This window comes from Salvelinus namaycush, chromosome 8 (genome assembly GCF_016432855.1).
Source record: "Salvelinus namaycush isolate Seneca chromosome 8, SaNama_1.0, whole genome shotgun sequence".
Lineage (NCBI taxonomy): Eukaryota > Metazoa > Chordata > Actinopteri > Salmoniformes > Salmonidae > Salvelinus > Salvelinus namaycush.
The window spans coordinates 48,175,468-48,189,669 of record NC_052314.1 but is presented as its reverse complement, the minus strand read 5'-3'; the positions used below and the strand labels follow the sequence as shown (position 1 = coordinate 48,189,669).

The window sequence follows — 14,202 nt, the reverse complement described above, 5'->3', positions numbered from 1 at the left end:
GTTACTACATGATTCCATATGTGTTATTTCATAGTTTTGACGAGAGTGTTGCACCTCACACATTCATTGGCATATTGCAATAAAACAGAAAGACTGAGTTAATGTAGGTATATAGTGTAGTATATTTTATAAAAATATGTTCATGTTCATCATGAAAAGTCAAAGCCGAAGGGAAGTCACCCCTTTTCTGATTTTCAATGGAGGTGGGGTTCAGAAGTTCCTTCTGAGGCAATCCGCACTACTGAGCAGAATGGCGCTACTGCGCACAAAGTTCAGACAATTTGTGGTTAATTAGGTTTCACATTATTTACGAAAGGCATTTTGTACATTAAACTAAATGTGTAAGTATTTTATCATTTTTGACAGTAAGAAGTTAAAAAGGGAGATAGACACAGAGAGAAAAGTGTCCACAACACGGCTCGAACACCAGTTGCCGGGGGGGGGGGGGGGTATGTGGTCGGAGTTGGGAGTTTAGACCGCTACACCAAAGACTCCAACACAGCTGAAATTCTATTTGGAGTGAACCATCCCTTTACGTAAAAAAAAAATGGAAATGGGTGAAGGATTCTATCAAACTATGAGGGTGAGGGCGATGGGTCGGGAGTCTACGAACCTGTCCGTTTTCTTCTTCTCATCCTCCAGGGCCCGGAGGGTGTGCTGCAGACGGTCAGTCAGGATCTCCAGTTCCTGGGTCAGCTTGTACTCCTCACGGAACTGTTCTCCCAACAGCACCAGGTCACGTGTGGCATCGTGCAACGGGATGTCGCTCAGGTACAGGCCTCTCCGCGTCAGGTCGTCCAGGTTCATCACACTGAACACACAATGTTGGTGACGCATCATCAGAGCCTGAACACTAAACAGTGGCTGAACACAACTCAACAGGGGCCGTTTTCAGCAGGGCGCAACATATAATACATTATGATTAGCATGTATGCCCCACTTATAATACCTATAATAACTATCATCTTATAATGATTGACTAAATAAGTAATTTGGGTCAGTTGAAAATGTTATACATAAAGACACATCATAAAGGCTTGTCCTCTTATGAACGCAGGAGAGCTAGTTACTTTATTTTTCTATCCCTTTGTCCAGTATCAAGAGCTCAATTCTCTCATCATAATCATTTTCAATAAACTTCAATCAAACACATTTCAATGAAAGGTCTAACAGACACAATGCACTCTAGATGCCACGCTCTCTGATCTAGACATAGTATTCAGCTGTAATGACTTGCAAGACTGACTGAACAGGGCCAAACTGATACAGTCGCTGATGAAAAAGTCAAGTGTCTTTCCTCCTGTAAACAACAACACCAATGTTGTTTCACCACCTGCTGGCACCATGCAGGGACACTACCTTCTCTAGATGATCACTTGATAGAAATAAGGTTTACCAGGTACATGGGGTGCATTCCAATTATCTCCAAGTGTGAACTTGTTCACTTTCCTTCATTGATTTGAAAGGACATCTAGCCCATGCCAACCAATGCTTCTGGTTGGCATGGGACAATATTTTCATGTTACACCTTTTAGTTTTCTTATTAAATGCTTTCAATATTTTACATGAATTTGTACAATTTATAGTTGGTTTGAGGTTTTTACGTCACTAAAATGTGGAACTATTGAAATGTGAACATATTGTCCCATATAAATTATGGAATTTATTGACAGTCCGTAACTAGCCCCATAGAGATAACCAACATGGTCAGTTTGTGGACATAACTTAAAATCAAACCCAACCCAACCAGTATTTTTGGGGGGAAAATACTGACTTTATTACTTAAGTTATCATATTTACACTTTTTAGTCACTTCTGGGACTAGAAATGGTGTATATGACTATTACCAACAGGCCGTTTTCAACCAGAAAATGTGTTTTTTTTAACTAAATGTACTGCATTGTTAGACTTCATTAGCCTGTCTTATAAGACGCTCATAATGATGTGGACTGAATACAGTAACAGCTTGTTAGAGACATATTATAAACCTTGTTATAAAACAATATATAAATGGATGCTTTAAGTAAAGTGTTACCAAAGATTTTATAAATGGGACAATCTGTTGTTGCTACATCCAATTAATGATATATACCCATTGATTCTTGAAGAATATCACTAAATTCCTAATGTGCTTAGTTCAGCTGTGACACCTTGTCAGAACCCAAATAGAACCTTGTTTTACTCCAATGTTAGTAAACATTGCAAATGTAAACAAACACTGTCTAGCCTAAAAACATGGTTAAAACTATCATTTTGATATAATGGTTGGTCAGTCATTGCATCCATAGCTCTGTCTATGAATCTGAGAGTAGTTACATTTTTCCAGACCCATCCCTCAGCTTTTTACCAAAACAAAGGCGGGGTGTCACTTTGTTATTGTTTCAACTGTAGATTTGCCCTTTAAGGCCAGACCATCTGCTGCACTACAGTAGCTGTGGTTTTGAATCCAATTAGGTTTCACACACCAACCAAGAGACATCCACCCCACGGCATCCATCCAGCACAGCCATCCACCCGAAGGCTAAGACGAAATCCCAAATGGCACCCTATTTCCTACATAGTGCACTACTTTTGACCAGAGCTCCATGTGCCCATTTGGACGCAGCCTAGAACAGCACATTGTCTTTGTCTAACGCCACAGCAGCAGGAAGGCAGAGACAGACTGAAACAGACAAACAATCTGGAACCAATGACGTCTCGTACTCTCAGAAAACCGACATGATCTTTAAGCTTTCCGTGCACTATGTAAGGAAAAGGGTGCCATTTGTGATTGGGACACAACCTTCAGACAGCACATAGTTTTCTAATTCCACAGCGGCAGAACCTGGGAGAACAGAGGAAGAGGATGTTCTCCGCCTCGGGCAGGTAGATCATCTGTCCCTTCAGCCTCAGGCAGCTGATCTCAGCACCAGTCAGCTCGTCCTCGTTCTCCGAAGTCTCCACGTTCAAGAGGCCCTCCTGGAAGGACGTAATACACATGCACACACAAACAGACAGAATCACACGCACATGTATGTATGCATTCACACACAAGCGCAGACAAACACACATGAACACACAAGCAGCCAGGACACACAGAAAATATAAATGCAGCTTTCTATCCAGTTTTTCTATTTTATTTTGTATTATTATTTTTCTGATTTAATTTTAACGTTAAATAAAAAAGCTAAATGTTTAATTAGTGAGTATTCTTGGCGTACCTTGCTTCGCAGAACGAAGACAGTGTTGATGTGGGAGAGCATGCCTTGGAAGCTGAAGTCTATGTGTGGACGCACCAGAGAGAACACGGAGGGCAGGTTACAGATGCCCGGCTGGAGCTAAGGAATACAACAGCAAAACACTTCATAAGGGGGTCATACATGCTAATGACAAGTCTTAAAATACATTACAACCACATCATAATGCATTATAATTGCAGGCTACCTGTGAAGCCCATATCTGCAATGCATTATAAACACACTCATACTGAGTTATAATGTAGTCATAATGCAGTATAAGAGTAGTTATTTACACACATAAAATCTCATAACGTCCTATAACTAAATAGACATAAACCTGCGGCAGCACACGGAAGATGGCATTGCCGCACTGAGTGAGCATCAGGTCCCTGTCGAACATGAGGTGGAAGGGGAAGGCCTTGCAGAAGGTGTAGGGGCTGATCCGGGTCTCCTGTGTGCCATTCTCCTCGAAGCCGTCCAGATCCTCATAGAAGGCCTCCTTCTCCGAGTCCTTCTCCTCGATCAGGAACTTAATGTGGTCACACTCCTCACTCTTGTGCTGGATCACCTGGTGAAGGAAGAATGGATTTCATAAAGGGAGGAAGGTACAACCATAAAATTAGAATGAGTGCATGCTATGCTTCCTGTGTTTATATCCTGCTTTACTTTATGGGGACACTCAAAATGGCCGCCAGTCCACCCATTATGGCAAGAGATAATGTAAGAGATACCGGTGGGTGGTTGGTAAACGCATAGACATCGAAATACTGTATGTCTTTATATAAATATCTAAGGTTTGGTGTGATGGTTTTAAACACAGTGATGTTCTTGTGAGGGTTACTGCCTGGCCACAACAAGTCCTTTTTAGTCTATACACTGACGTCAATGGCTTGACTCTGACGCACACGGTTGCCGTGGCAACGGCGGATAACATTTCCAGAAAAGCTGGTGTCACATTTGGAGGGTCTGTCAATTCAGCTCCCCCATTTAATTTTACGCTGAGTCTGGAAGAGAAAAAATACATACTGACATCTCTATCTCTGCGATATGATTAGGTTTGATAGTAGAGTTGGCTTTCTCTGAAAATGAGGAGGTATCTTAAGTGCTCAGAGACAAGATTTTTGAAAGGACTATCCAAGTCTATACCAATGGTGTATACTAATTCCACCTAGTGTTTGCTGCATGGACTACTTTGCTATTAAGATTGTGCATAACTTATTCACATATCCCTAGCTTTAAAATTAGAATGACAGATATCAATAACTTATTCACATACTCCTAGCCTTAAAACTATCATCACACATATCAGTCTAATAATGGTTAGACACTTTAAAATACACTATCTTACACTATAACTACTAGCTATTTGTTAATTGCATTGTCACCTTCTGGGTGTACTAACATTCTGCCCCTTCCATAGACATCTGACCCAAGTCAACAGAGACCCACCAGCATCTCAACAAATGTCCACTGTGGGTGACAAACACCTAGCAGTTGCTAAGACCCAAACAACTCCTGAATTTTAAAAGTCGACCACTGTCCCATTTTGGACTGAAGGCAAGATCCCCAAGAATCCGAATAGCTACCAAGGCACCCAAAAAAACAGTGCCAGAGTTAGGTCTAGGTGTAGTTAGCATTGGCTCGCAAAACTACCTCTTAACTTCATTCATACTGAACACAGAGACATAGAAATGGTATCCACGAGTTCATCTGACTCTGGGGAACTTGATAAAGGGCCTCATTGCCAAAATCCTGAACTATCCCTTTAAGTAATAATATACATATTTTCTTTGAAACAGCATACCTTCATTTCTATTTCTGTGCCGTGGATCTGTTGGGCCACCGTCTTGATGATGCCGATCACGATGTCCTGGAGCCCCTCCCTCTCCGAGTAGTAGTGCAGGATCAGATTGTTGCCCTTCTCTGCGTCCGTGCAGCGGAAGGACGGAGCCCTCATCCCAGGGTAGATGGTACCTAGGTGGTCGTGGAGGGCATCCAGATTCTGTATGGGGGTTGCATAAATGATTGAAACGGGAGTTTCTCTCCATTAAGATTCCACTTAGACTGGTCCCATATCGGTTTGTGCTGTATAGCCTACTCCTGTGGTCATTGTCATGCCAAACACCATAGGAGTTGGCTACACAGCATAAACAGACCTGGGAGCAGGAAAGGTTCCTTTAGAATAAGGTTGCATAACTCCAGTCCTCACTCCTTTATCTCAGTTTCAACCCAAAGCGAAGCCCTACATTTTGTGTTTGTAAACAGAGGGTTTGGTCTTGGCAAATCTAAGCATTAAACTTTCAAATAGCTCTTTGTTGACTGTTGCTGGGTGCTATCGTCCTCCATCAGCACCGGCCTGTACCCTACCTGCCCTAAGCTCTCTCCTAGCCCCTTACACTAAATCTGAATTTGTCCTGCTAGGTGACCTAAACTGGGACATGCTTAAACCACCTGACCAAGTCCTAAAGCAATGGGATTCCCTAAATATTTCTCAGATTATGACCAATCCAACAAGGTATGACTCCAAACACCCAGAAAAGGCTACTCTCCTCGATGTTATCTTCACAAATAATCGTGATAGATATCAAATCAAATTGTATTAGTCACATGCGCCGAATACAACAGGTGTAGACCTTACAGTGAAATGCTTACTTACGAGCCCCTAACCAAAAGTGCAGTTTCAAAAATATGGATAAGAATAAGAGATAAAAGTAACAAGTAATTAAAGAGCAGCAGTAAAAAATAACAATATTTACAGGGGGGGGGGTGCCGGGACAGAGTCAATGTGCAGGGGCACTGGTTAGTTGAGGTAGTATGTACATGTAGGTAGAGTTATTAAAGTGACTATGCATAGATGACAACAGAGAGTGGCAGTGGTGTGGAGAGGGGAGAGGGGGGCAATGCAAATAGTCTAGGTAGCCATTTGACTAGATGTTCAGGAGTCTTATGGCTTGGGGGTAAAAGCTGTTTAGAAGCCAGTCTGGTGTTTTCTGTAATGACCTTAGTGATCACTGTTTTACAGCCTGTGTTCGTAATGGCTGCTCAGTGAAATGACCTGTCCTGATTTGTCATAGACGCTTGCTCAAAAACTTTAATGAGCAAGCCTTCCTTCATGAACTGGCCTCTGTAAAATGGTGTAGAATCAGCTTGATCCCCTCTGTCGAAGACGCTTGGACCATCTTTTTTGATATTTCCAAAGGTATTGTTCATAAACACGCCCCCATAAAGAAAATGAGAATTAAAAACAGGTTCAGCCCCTGGTTCGACCATGATCTTGCACTCCACCTCAAGAATTTAACCTTGTTCTGAACACCTCCAAAACAAAGGTCATGTGGTTTGGTAAGAAGAATGCCCTTCTTCCCACAACTGTTATTACTACCTCTGAGGGTTTAGAGCTTTTGAGGTAGTCACCTCATACAAGTACTTGGGAGTATGGCTATACGGTGCACTGTCCTTCTCTCAGCACATATCAAAGCTGCAGGATAAAGTTAAATCTAGACTTGGTTTCCTCTGTTGTAATCGCTCCTCTTTCACCCCAGCTGCCAAACTAACCCTGATTCAGATGACCATCCTACCCATGCCAGATTACGGAGACATAATTCATAGATCAGCAGGTAAGGGTGCTCTCGAGCGGCTAGATGTTCTTAACCATTCAGCAATCAGATTTGCCACCAATGCTCCTTATAGGACACATCACTGCACTCTATATTCCTCTGTAAACTGGTCATTTCTGCATACCCGTCGCAAGACCCACTGGTTAATGATTATTTACAAAACCCTCTTAGGCCTCACTCCCCCCTATCTGAGATATCTACTGCAGCCCTCATCTTCCACATACAACACCCGTTCTGACAGTCAAATTATTTTAAAGGTCCCCAAAGCACACACATCCCTGGGTCGCTCCTCTTTTCAGTTCGCTGCAGCTAGCGACTGGAACAAGCTGCAACAAACAATCAAACTGGACAGTTTTATCTCAATCTCTTCATTCAAGGACTCAATCATGGACACTCTTACTGACAGTTGTGGCTGCTTTGTGTGATGTATTTTTGTCTCTACCTTCTTGCCCTTTGTGCTGTCTGTGCCCAATAATGTTTGTACCATGTTTTGTGCTGCTACCATGTTGTGTTACTACCATGTTGTTGTTATGTTGTGTTGCTACCATGCTGTTTTGTTATGTGTTGCTTCCTTGCTATGTTGTTGTCTTTAGGTCTCTCTTTATGTAGTGTTGTGTTGTCTCTCTTGTTGTGATGTGTGTTTTGTCCTATATTTATATATATGTATTTTTTATTTATCCCAAGCCCCAGTCCCCGCAGCAGATCTTTTTCCTTTTGGTAGCCCGTCATTGTAAATAAGAATGTGTTCTTAACTGACTTGCCTAGTTAAATAAAAGTTAAATAAAATAAATAAATACATTTGAATTACAAGGTCACCTCCCCCAAATCCAAAGATGAGAGGGCAGTCACAGAATTGTTTTGGCACTGTACAATTAAAATACAGGTCATATTTAACTTACGTTGAAGCATTCATGACATTGAAGAGTACATTGTTTTACATTAGTTTCTGTTAACTGAAGAAAGATTAAGAAGGGAACTGGAGTGCTTACCTGCAAGAATTCACGGACATTGGAGCCTAGAACACGCAGGATGGTGTCATACCCTGATTCTTGGCAAAACTCAAAAAACATCTTCCCAAACATCTGTAGGATACACCCTGCATCAATCTCTGCAAGATAAAAAAAAAAAAAATCCACTTGTTGCATACACCATCTCAGTCCCATTGGTAAAACTTTACAATAAGTTACCCTTTATAAAGGGTTACCATATTTTAAATGTGTTGACGTACAATTATGTTACGAATAAACTGGTTCAAATAATGTATCTTGTATCTCAAAACATTATTAAAAAAAACGTACTGAGAACTTTGCTTGCAGCAGCAACAAGGTCGTATGTTTTGGCATCTTCATATATGATTCTGACAAGGAACTGACCCTCTACATCGAGTTGCGCCTCCCTCCTGATAACAAGTAAGAAGAAAATAGAGTTATTAGATATCATATTAATGTGATTATTACCTATGTAATAAAGAGGCTGTTGACAAGAGCATATGACAACATATTTGTTGTCCTCTATAGTATCCATTAAAACTAGCTTCATAACATTGTATGCTGTTGTTTCTGCCTGTGACTGTCAGTATAGCGTCTTATATAGTTGTTATTAAGGCTTAATGAATGCTACATAAAGGCCTTCAGTAAAGTGATACTTACACTTATTGGGTCCAAACAAAAACAATCAGTAACACTTTACTTTAGGGGGTATACATAAGCCATTCATAACACCGTTATGAAACCAGTCATGACACCTTCATGAATGTTGCAGTACCATTAAACTACCTTTGAGCATTAACTGCATTGTAGGATTATCTATATTTAGAAGCTACAATGAGAAAATGTATTTGGCATGCTAATAAATAAGACTGTTATATATCCTAATGAGGTCTATTTGACCTGATTACTGAGTTGATCTGAGAAAACAATACTGATTTGCTGTGCTGGCTAGCAACCACTTTTTCTGAGCATGTGATCAGCTGAACAAACACACCAAGCAATGTAAAAATGTAGTGAAAATAAGATTTCATTTTTCAATTGCTTTGAGCTGCAAGATCTGAAAATATAACCTAGTTAGGCATGTAATAATGTTGAATTACGTCAGCCAAGATAAGGTTGAGATAACATTAAGATAACATTGTGCTGCAATATTTCTTGGGAGATAAAAATGACCAGATTCCTCAAAACATGTTTTTCGGAGAGGCAGCTGTGGATCTGTTCTTATAGGATGGGATGAAAGTCTGGGTCCTGGAAAGCGAAGACTGAGGAAGAAAAATAAATGTGGATCTTGCCAAATATTTGAGCACTTTGAAAAGAGGGGATTGTTATCATAATGCAACAACATTCACAACCTCTCTTATTCACCACTATTATAAGGCTAATGAAAATTAATGATTGAGTAAAAATATGGCTCGCCTTCTCATAAGAGTGATGAAATTTAAGAATTAATTGATTCATTATATATTGTTTTCTTTTATGTTTGCTGGTGATTTATGGTCACATGTTTTAAGTTACAGATAGGCCAACTACCACTATATCTATATCTGCTGGTCATGTATCATCAGTGGAATATCTTGACATGGCCATTCGTTATCCACTCTGTTTAGCAATAGGGGGAGATTATTGATTTCAAAACTATAATATGGTTAATGGACATATTTTTGTCCATGTCCATGGACATATTATTATCCATGTCATATTAGTAGGTTACATAAAGTTGTGGTCAAGACAATGTAGTAAACAAAATTAAAGTGTAATAACAATGTAAAGTAACAGCAATTGTTATTACATGGTAATTACATAGGCAGTGGTGTAATTTGTTTTTTGTATTTTTGTATTTATTAAGCAACATTAAGGCAGTTATATACAATTTAAAATATTACATGACATTACATTTCATAACACTTTTCACAACACATTAAGTGTCTGCCCTCAGGCCACTACTCTCCTACCACATATCTACAATACACAATCCATGTGTTCTGTGTAAAGTGTGTTACTACAGTGTTACTACAGTTATAGGAGCAACTTAATGTGAAGCGTTAATAACATATCTATGTAATGACCATATCTGCTAATTCTTTGTTTTGCTTTTGCAACATGGCCACATTGAGTTTTTATTCTCATGTTCTGCTTTAAATTATGATATGCAAATTCCCTGTGTCATTCACAAATACAAAATAAATCTTTAAACTTACTTGATGTCTTCCCACACTTCTTCGCCATAATTTCTTAATACAAGTAGTTCCAAGGCGTGGTTGACAAAACCATACTAAAACGGAAATAAAACAGAATACAGAAAGAATAGAGAAATATAAATCTGAAAATACTGGGAATAACAAGTATGTAAATAAATGCCTTAGAGTGATGATAGTGTTATGATTCCATTGTAATTGCAACGAAAGGATGCTTAAATTGTACAACAGCAAATAATGTTTTAATTGATGCAGCATGATTATTAGAACGATAAAATCGCAGTCGAATAACGAATTTCAGTGGTAATTTACAGTAAGAACCGTTAGCATGGTGAACGAATACTGTAGCCATAGGCTGATAGTTCGTTCTCATAAGGAAAACACACCACTACACATCAAAATAGCGAAGGCAATCAAATGTCGCCGTGGAATCTAATATGTCGATGTTTACATACCATTTTTACGACCAGTTCTTCCCGATTCCCTATCAATGTAAGTAAACTGTTATGTCTAAATTATCACGGCACCTTCACAGTTTGCAGATGTTACGTTGCGTCTTCATTCCTGAAAACATTCCCCAAATTGACGTCGAATATGTCCAATGAGAGCGCAAGGAAAAAAATACTCACTCGGCAACCGACCACTGAGGAAGAAGTGAGGGTTGCCCGTTGAAGACAGCGTTGTTTATGAAAACAGTCCCATCAAACGTTTTATTTATCCACTGCAAAAGAAAGACTACAGAACGAAACCAACCTATTTAAATTCCACAATCAAATGATAGAAACAAATATTTGGTAGAATAGATTATAAACTGGGTGGTTCGAGCCCTGAATGCTGATTGGCTGAAAGCCATGGTACATCAGACCGTTTACTATAGGTATGACAAAAAACATTTTTATACTGCTCTAATTACGTTGGTAACCAGTTTATAATAGCAATAAGGCACCTTAAAGGGTTTGTGGTATATTACCAATATACCACGGCTAAGTGCTGTATCCAGGCACTCCGCATTGCGTCGTGTTATAGCCTACTATTTTACAATGGTTTTTAGTTATAAAGAAATAACAAAACATGCCAAAAGCTACTGTGTTGTTCAATGTACATGTAACCAGGTCAGAAATCCCGATCTATGGTTCACAATGCTCCCAAGTAGGGGCTTAGAGATTGCAAGAAGAGCCCTGTTGCTTCAGGCTATTCGGCGTGGGAGAGTGGCTTTGTGTGTGGAAAACATTTAATCACAGGTAAGACATTTAACTTGTTTAGTATAATCCGTTTGTAATTCCACTCACTACTTGAAGCTGTATAGTCCATTTGTTTGTGTTGTTGCTTTTGGCTAGCTCAACGATCTGGCCAACACTTACTCACGTGGCTTCTAGCTCCATCGTGAAATGGGCAGTGGTGGAAAAAGTACCCTATTGTCATACTTGAGAAAAGGTTAAGATGCCTTAATAGAAAATTACTCAAGTAAAATTGAAAGTCACTCAGTAAAATACTGCTTGAGTAAAAGTCTAAAAGTATTTGGTTTTAAATATACTTAAGTATTGCAAGTAAATGTGATTGCTAAAATATACTTAAGTATCAAAAGTAAAAGTATTAATCATTTTGAATTCCTTATATTAAGCAAACCGGCACCATTTTATTTTTTTATTTACAGATAGCCAGGGGTATACTCCAACACTCAGACATAATTTACAAACGAAGCATTTTGTGTTTAGAGAGTCCATCAGATCAGAGGCTTTAGAGATGGCCAGGGATGTTCTCGTGATAAGTACGTGAACTGGAGCATTTTCCTGCCTCGCTAAGCATTCAAAATGTAACTAGTACTTTTGGTTGTCAGGGAAAATGTTTGAGTAAAAAGTTTTAAAAAAATATTTAGGAATGTAGTGAAGTAAAAGTAAAAGTAGTCAAAAATATACATTGTAAAGTAAAGTACAGATACCCCCCCAAAAAACGACTTAAGTCAAAAGTTTGGGCACACCTGTTCATTCAATGTTTTTTCTTTATTTTTACTATTTTCTACATTGTAGAATAATAGTGAAGACATTAAAACTATGAAATAACACATGGATCATGTAGTATCCAAAAAAGTGTTAAACAAATCAAAATATATTTTATATTTGAGATTCTTCAAAGTAGCCACCCTTTTCCTTGACAGCTTTGCACACTCTTGGCATTCTCTTAACCAGCTTCATGAGGTCATCACCTGGAATACATTTCAAATAACAGGTGTGCATTGTTAAAAGTTCTTTATGCATTTGAGCCAATCAGCTGTGTTGTGACAAGGTAGGGGTGGTATACAGAAGATATCCCTATATGGTAAAAGATCAAGTCCATATTATGGCAAGAACAGCTAAAATAAGCAAAGAGAAATGACAGTCCATCATTACTTTAAGACATGAAGGTCAGTCAATCTGGAAATTTTAAAGAACTTTGAAAATTTCTTCAAGTGGAGTCGCAAAAACCATCAAGCGCTATGATGAAACTGGCTCTCATGAGGACCGTCACAAGAAAGGAAAGACCCAGAGTTAGCTCTGCTGCAGAGGATAAGTTCATTAGAGTTACCAGCCTCAGAAATTGCAGCGTGATTTACACTTCTCAGCATCAACTGTTCAGAGGAGACTGCGTGAATCAGGCCTTCATGGTCGAATTGCTGCAAAGAAACCACTATTAAAGGACACCTATAAGATTTGATTGAATAAAGAAACACGAGCAATGGACATTAGACCGGTGGAAATCTGTAATTTGGTCTCATGATTCCAAATGTGAGTTTTTTGGTTCCAGCCGTTGTGTCTTTGTGAGACGCAGAGTAGGTGAATGGATGATCTCCGCACGTGTGGTTCCCATTCCCCGTGATTAGTATGTGTATATACAGTTGAAGTCGGAAGTTTACATACATCATAGCCAAATACATTTAAACTCAGTTTTTCACAATTCCTGACATTTAATCCAAGTAAAAATTCCCTGTCTTAGGTCAGTTAGGATCACCACTTTATTTTAAGAATGTGAAATGTCAGAATAATAGTAGACAGAATTATTTCTTTCAGATTTTATTTCTTTCATCACATTACCAGTGGATCAGAAGTTTGCATACACTCAATTAGTATTTGGTAGCATTGCCTTTTAAATTGTATAACTTGGGTCAAACCTTTCGGGTAGTCTTCCACAAGCATCCCACAATAAGTTGGGTGAATTTTGGCCCATTCCTCCTGACAGAACTGGTGTAACTGAGTCAGGTTTGTAGGCCTCCTTGCTCGCACACACTTTTTCAGTTCTGCCCACAAATTTTCTATGGGATTGAGGTCAGGGCTTTGTGATGGCCACTCCAATACCTTGACTTTGTTGTCCTTAAGCCATTTTGCCACAACTTTGGAAGTATGCTTGGGGTCATTGTCCATTTGGAAGACCCATTTGCGACCAAGCTTTAACTTCCTGACTAATGCTTGAGATGTTGCTTCAATATATCCACATAATTTTACTTCCTCATGATGCCATCTATTTTGTGAAGTGCACCAGTCCCTCCTGCAGCAAAGCACCCCCACAACATGATGCTGCCACCCCCGTGCTTCACGGTTGGGATGGTGTTCTTCGGCTTGCAAGCATCTCCCTTTTTCCTCCGAACATAACGATGGTCATTATGGCCAAAAAGTTATATTTTGTTTCATCAGACCAGAGGACATTTCTCCAAAAAGTACGATCTTTGTCCCCATGTGCAGTTGCAAACCATAGTCTGGCTTTTTTTTAATGGCGGTTTTGGAGCAGTGGCTTCTTCCTTGCTGAGCGGCCTTTCAGGTTATGTCGATGTAGAACATTTTGAACTGTCTATATAGACAATGACCCCAAGCATACTTCCAAAGTTGTGGCAAAATGGCTTAAGGACAAGAAAGTAGCTTTTTTTTATGTTGAGGGGTGGACAGGTTTTACCTCCTGCTTACTGAACCATGTTTCGAGTTGTGCAGCCTATAATGACCAAGGGCTACATGATTGTAATCATAGAAAATAACAAAATAAATGTTTTCTTCCTTACATTTTCTCGACCCCCATCCACTCTATTAACATAGGCTGAATTGCATCTGATCTCCTCTGGGCCTACCATCACAGCTGTTACAACCAAGTCTGTGTCTGAAATGGCATCCTATTCTCTGTGTACTGTAGTGCACTACTTTTGACCAGGGCCACTAGTGGCAGG

General features: G+C 39.5%; 1 protein-coding gene across 1 annotated transcript in view; it reads right to left on the bottom strand.

The window, feature by feature from the left end:
* The window catches only part of gucy1b1 (guanylate cyclase 1 soluble subunit beta 1), a 50,058-nt gene extending 39,476 nt beyond the window's left edge, over positions 1 to 10,582 (bottom strand). Inside the window, exons 1-9 of the mRNA XM_038999878.1 lie at positions 10,472 to 10,582; positions 10,020 to 10,093; positions 8,131 to 8,231; positions 7,822 to 7,940; positions 5,023 to 5,220; positions 3,556 to 3,786; positions 3,201 to 3,317; positions 2,825 to 2,958; positions 614 to 811 (exon numbers count right to left, since the gene is read on the bottom strand). Of these exons, the coding sequence (XP_038855806.1) occupies positions 614 to 811; positions 2,825 to 2,958; positions 3,201 to 3,317; positions 3,556 to 3,786; positions 5,023 to 5,220; positions 7,822 to 7,940; positions 8,131 to 8,231; positions 10,020 to 10,093; positions 10,472 to 10,474 (1,175 nt within the window). The 5' untranslated portion in view covers positions 10,475 to 10,582. The remainder of the gene's footprint in view (positions 1 to 613; positions 812 to 2,824; positions 2,959 to 3,200; positions 3,318 to 3,555; positions 3,787 to 5,022; positions 5,221 to 7,821; positions 7,941 to 8,130; positions 8,232 to 10,019; positions 10,094 to 10,471) is intronic.
* Between the last annotated feature and the right edge of the window lie 3,620 nt (positions 10,583 to 14,202).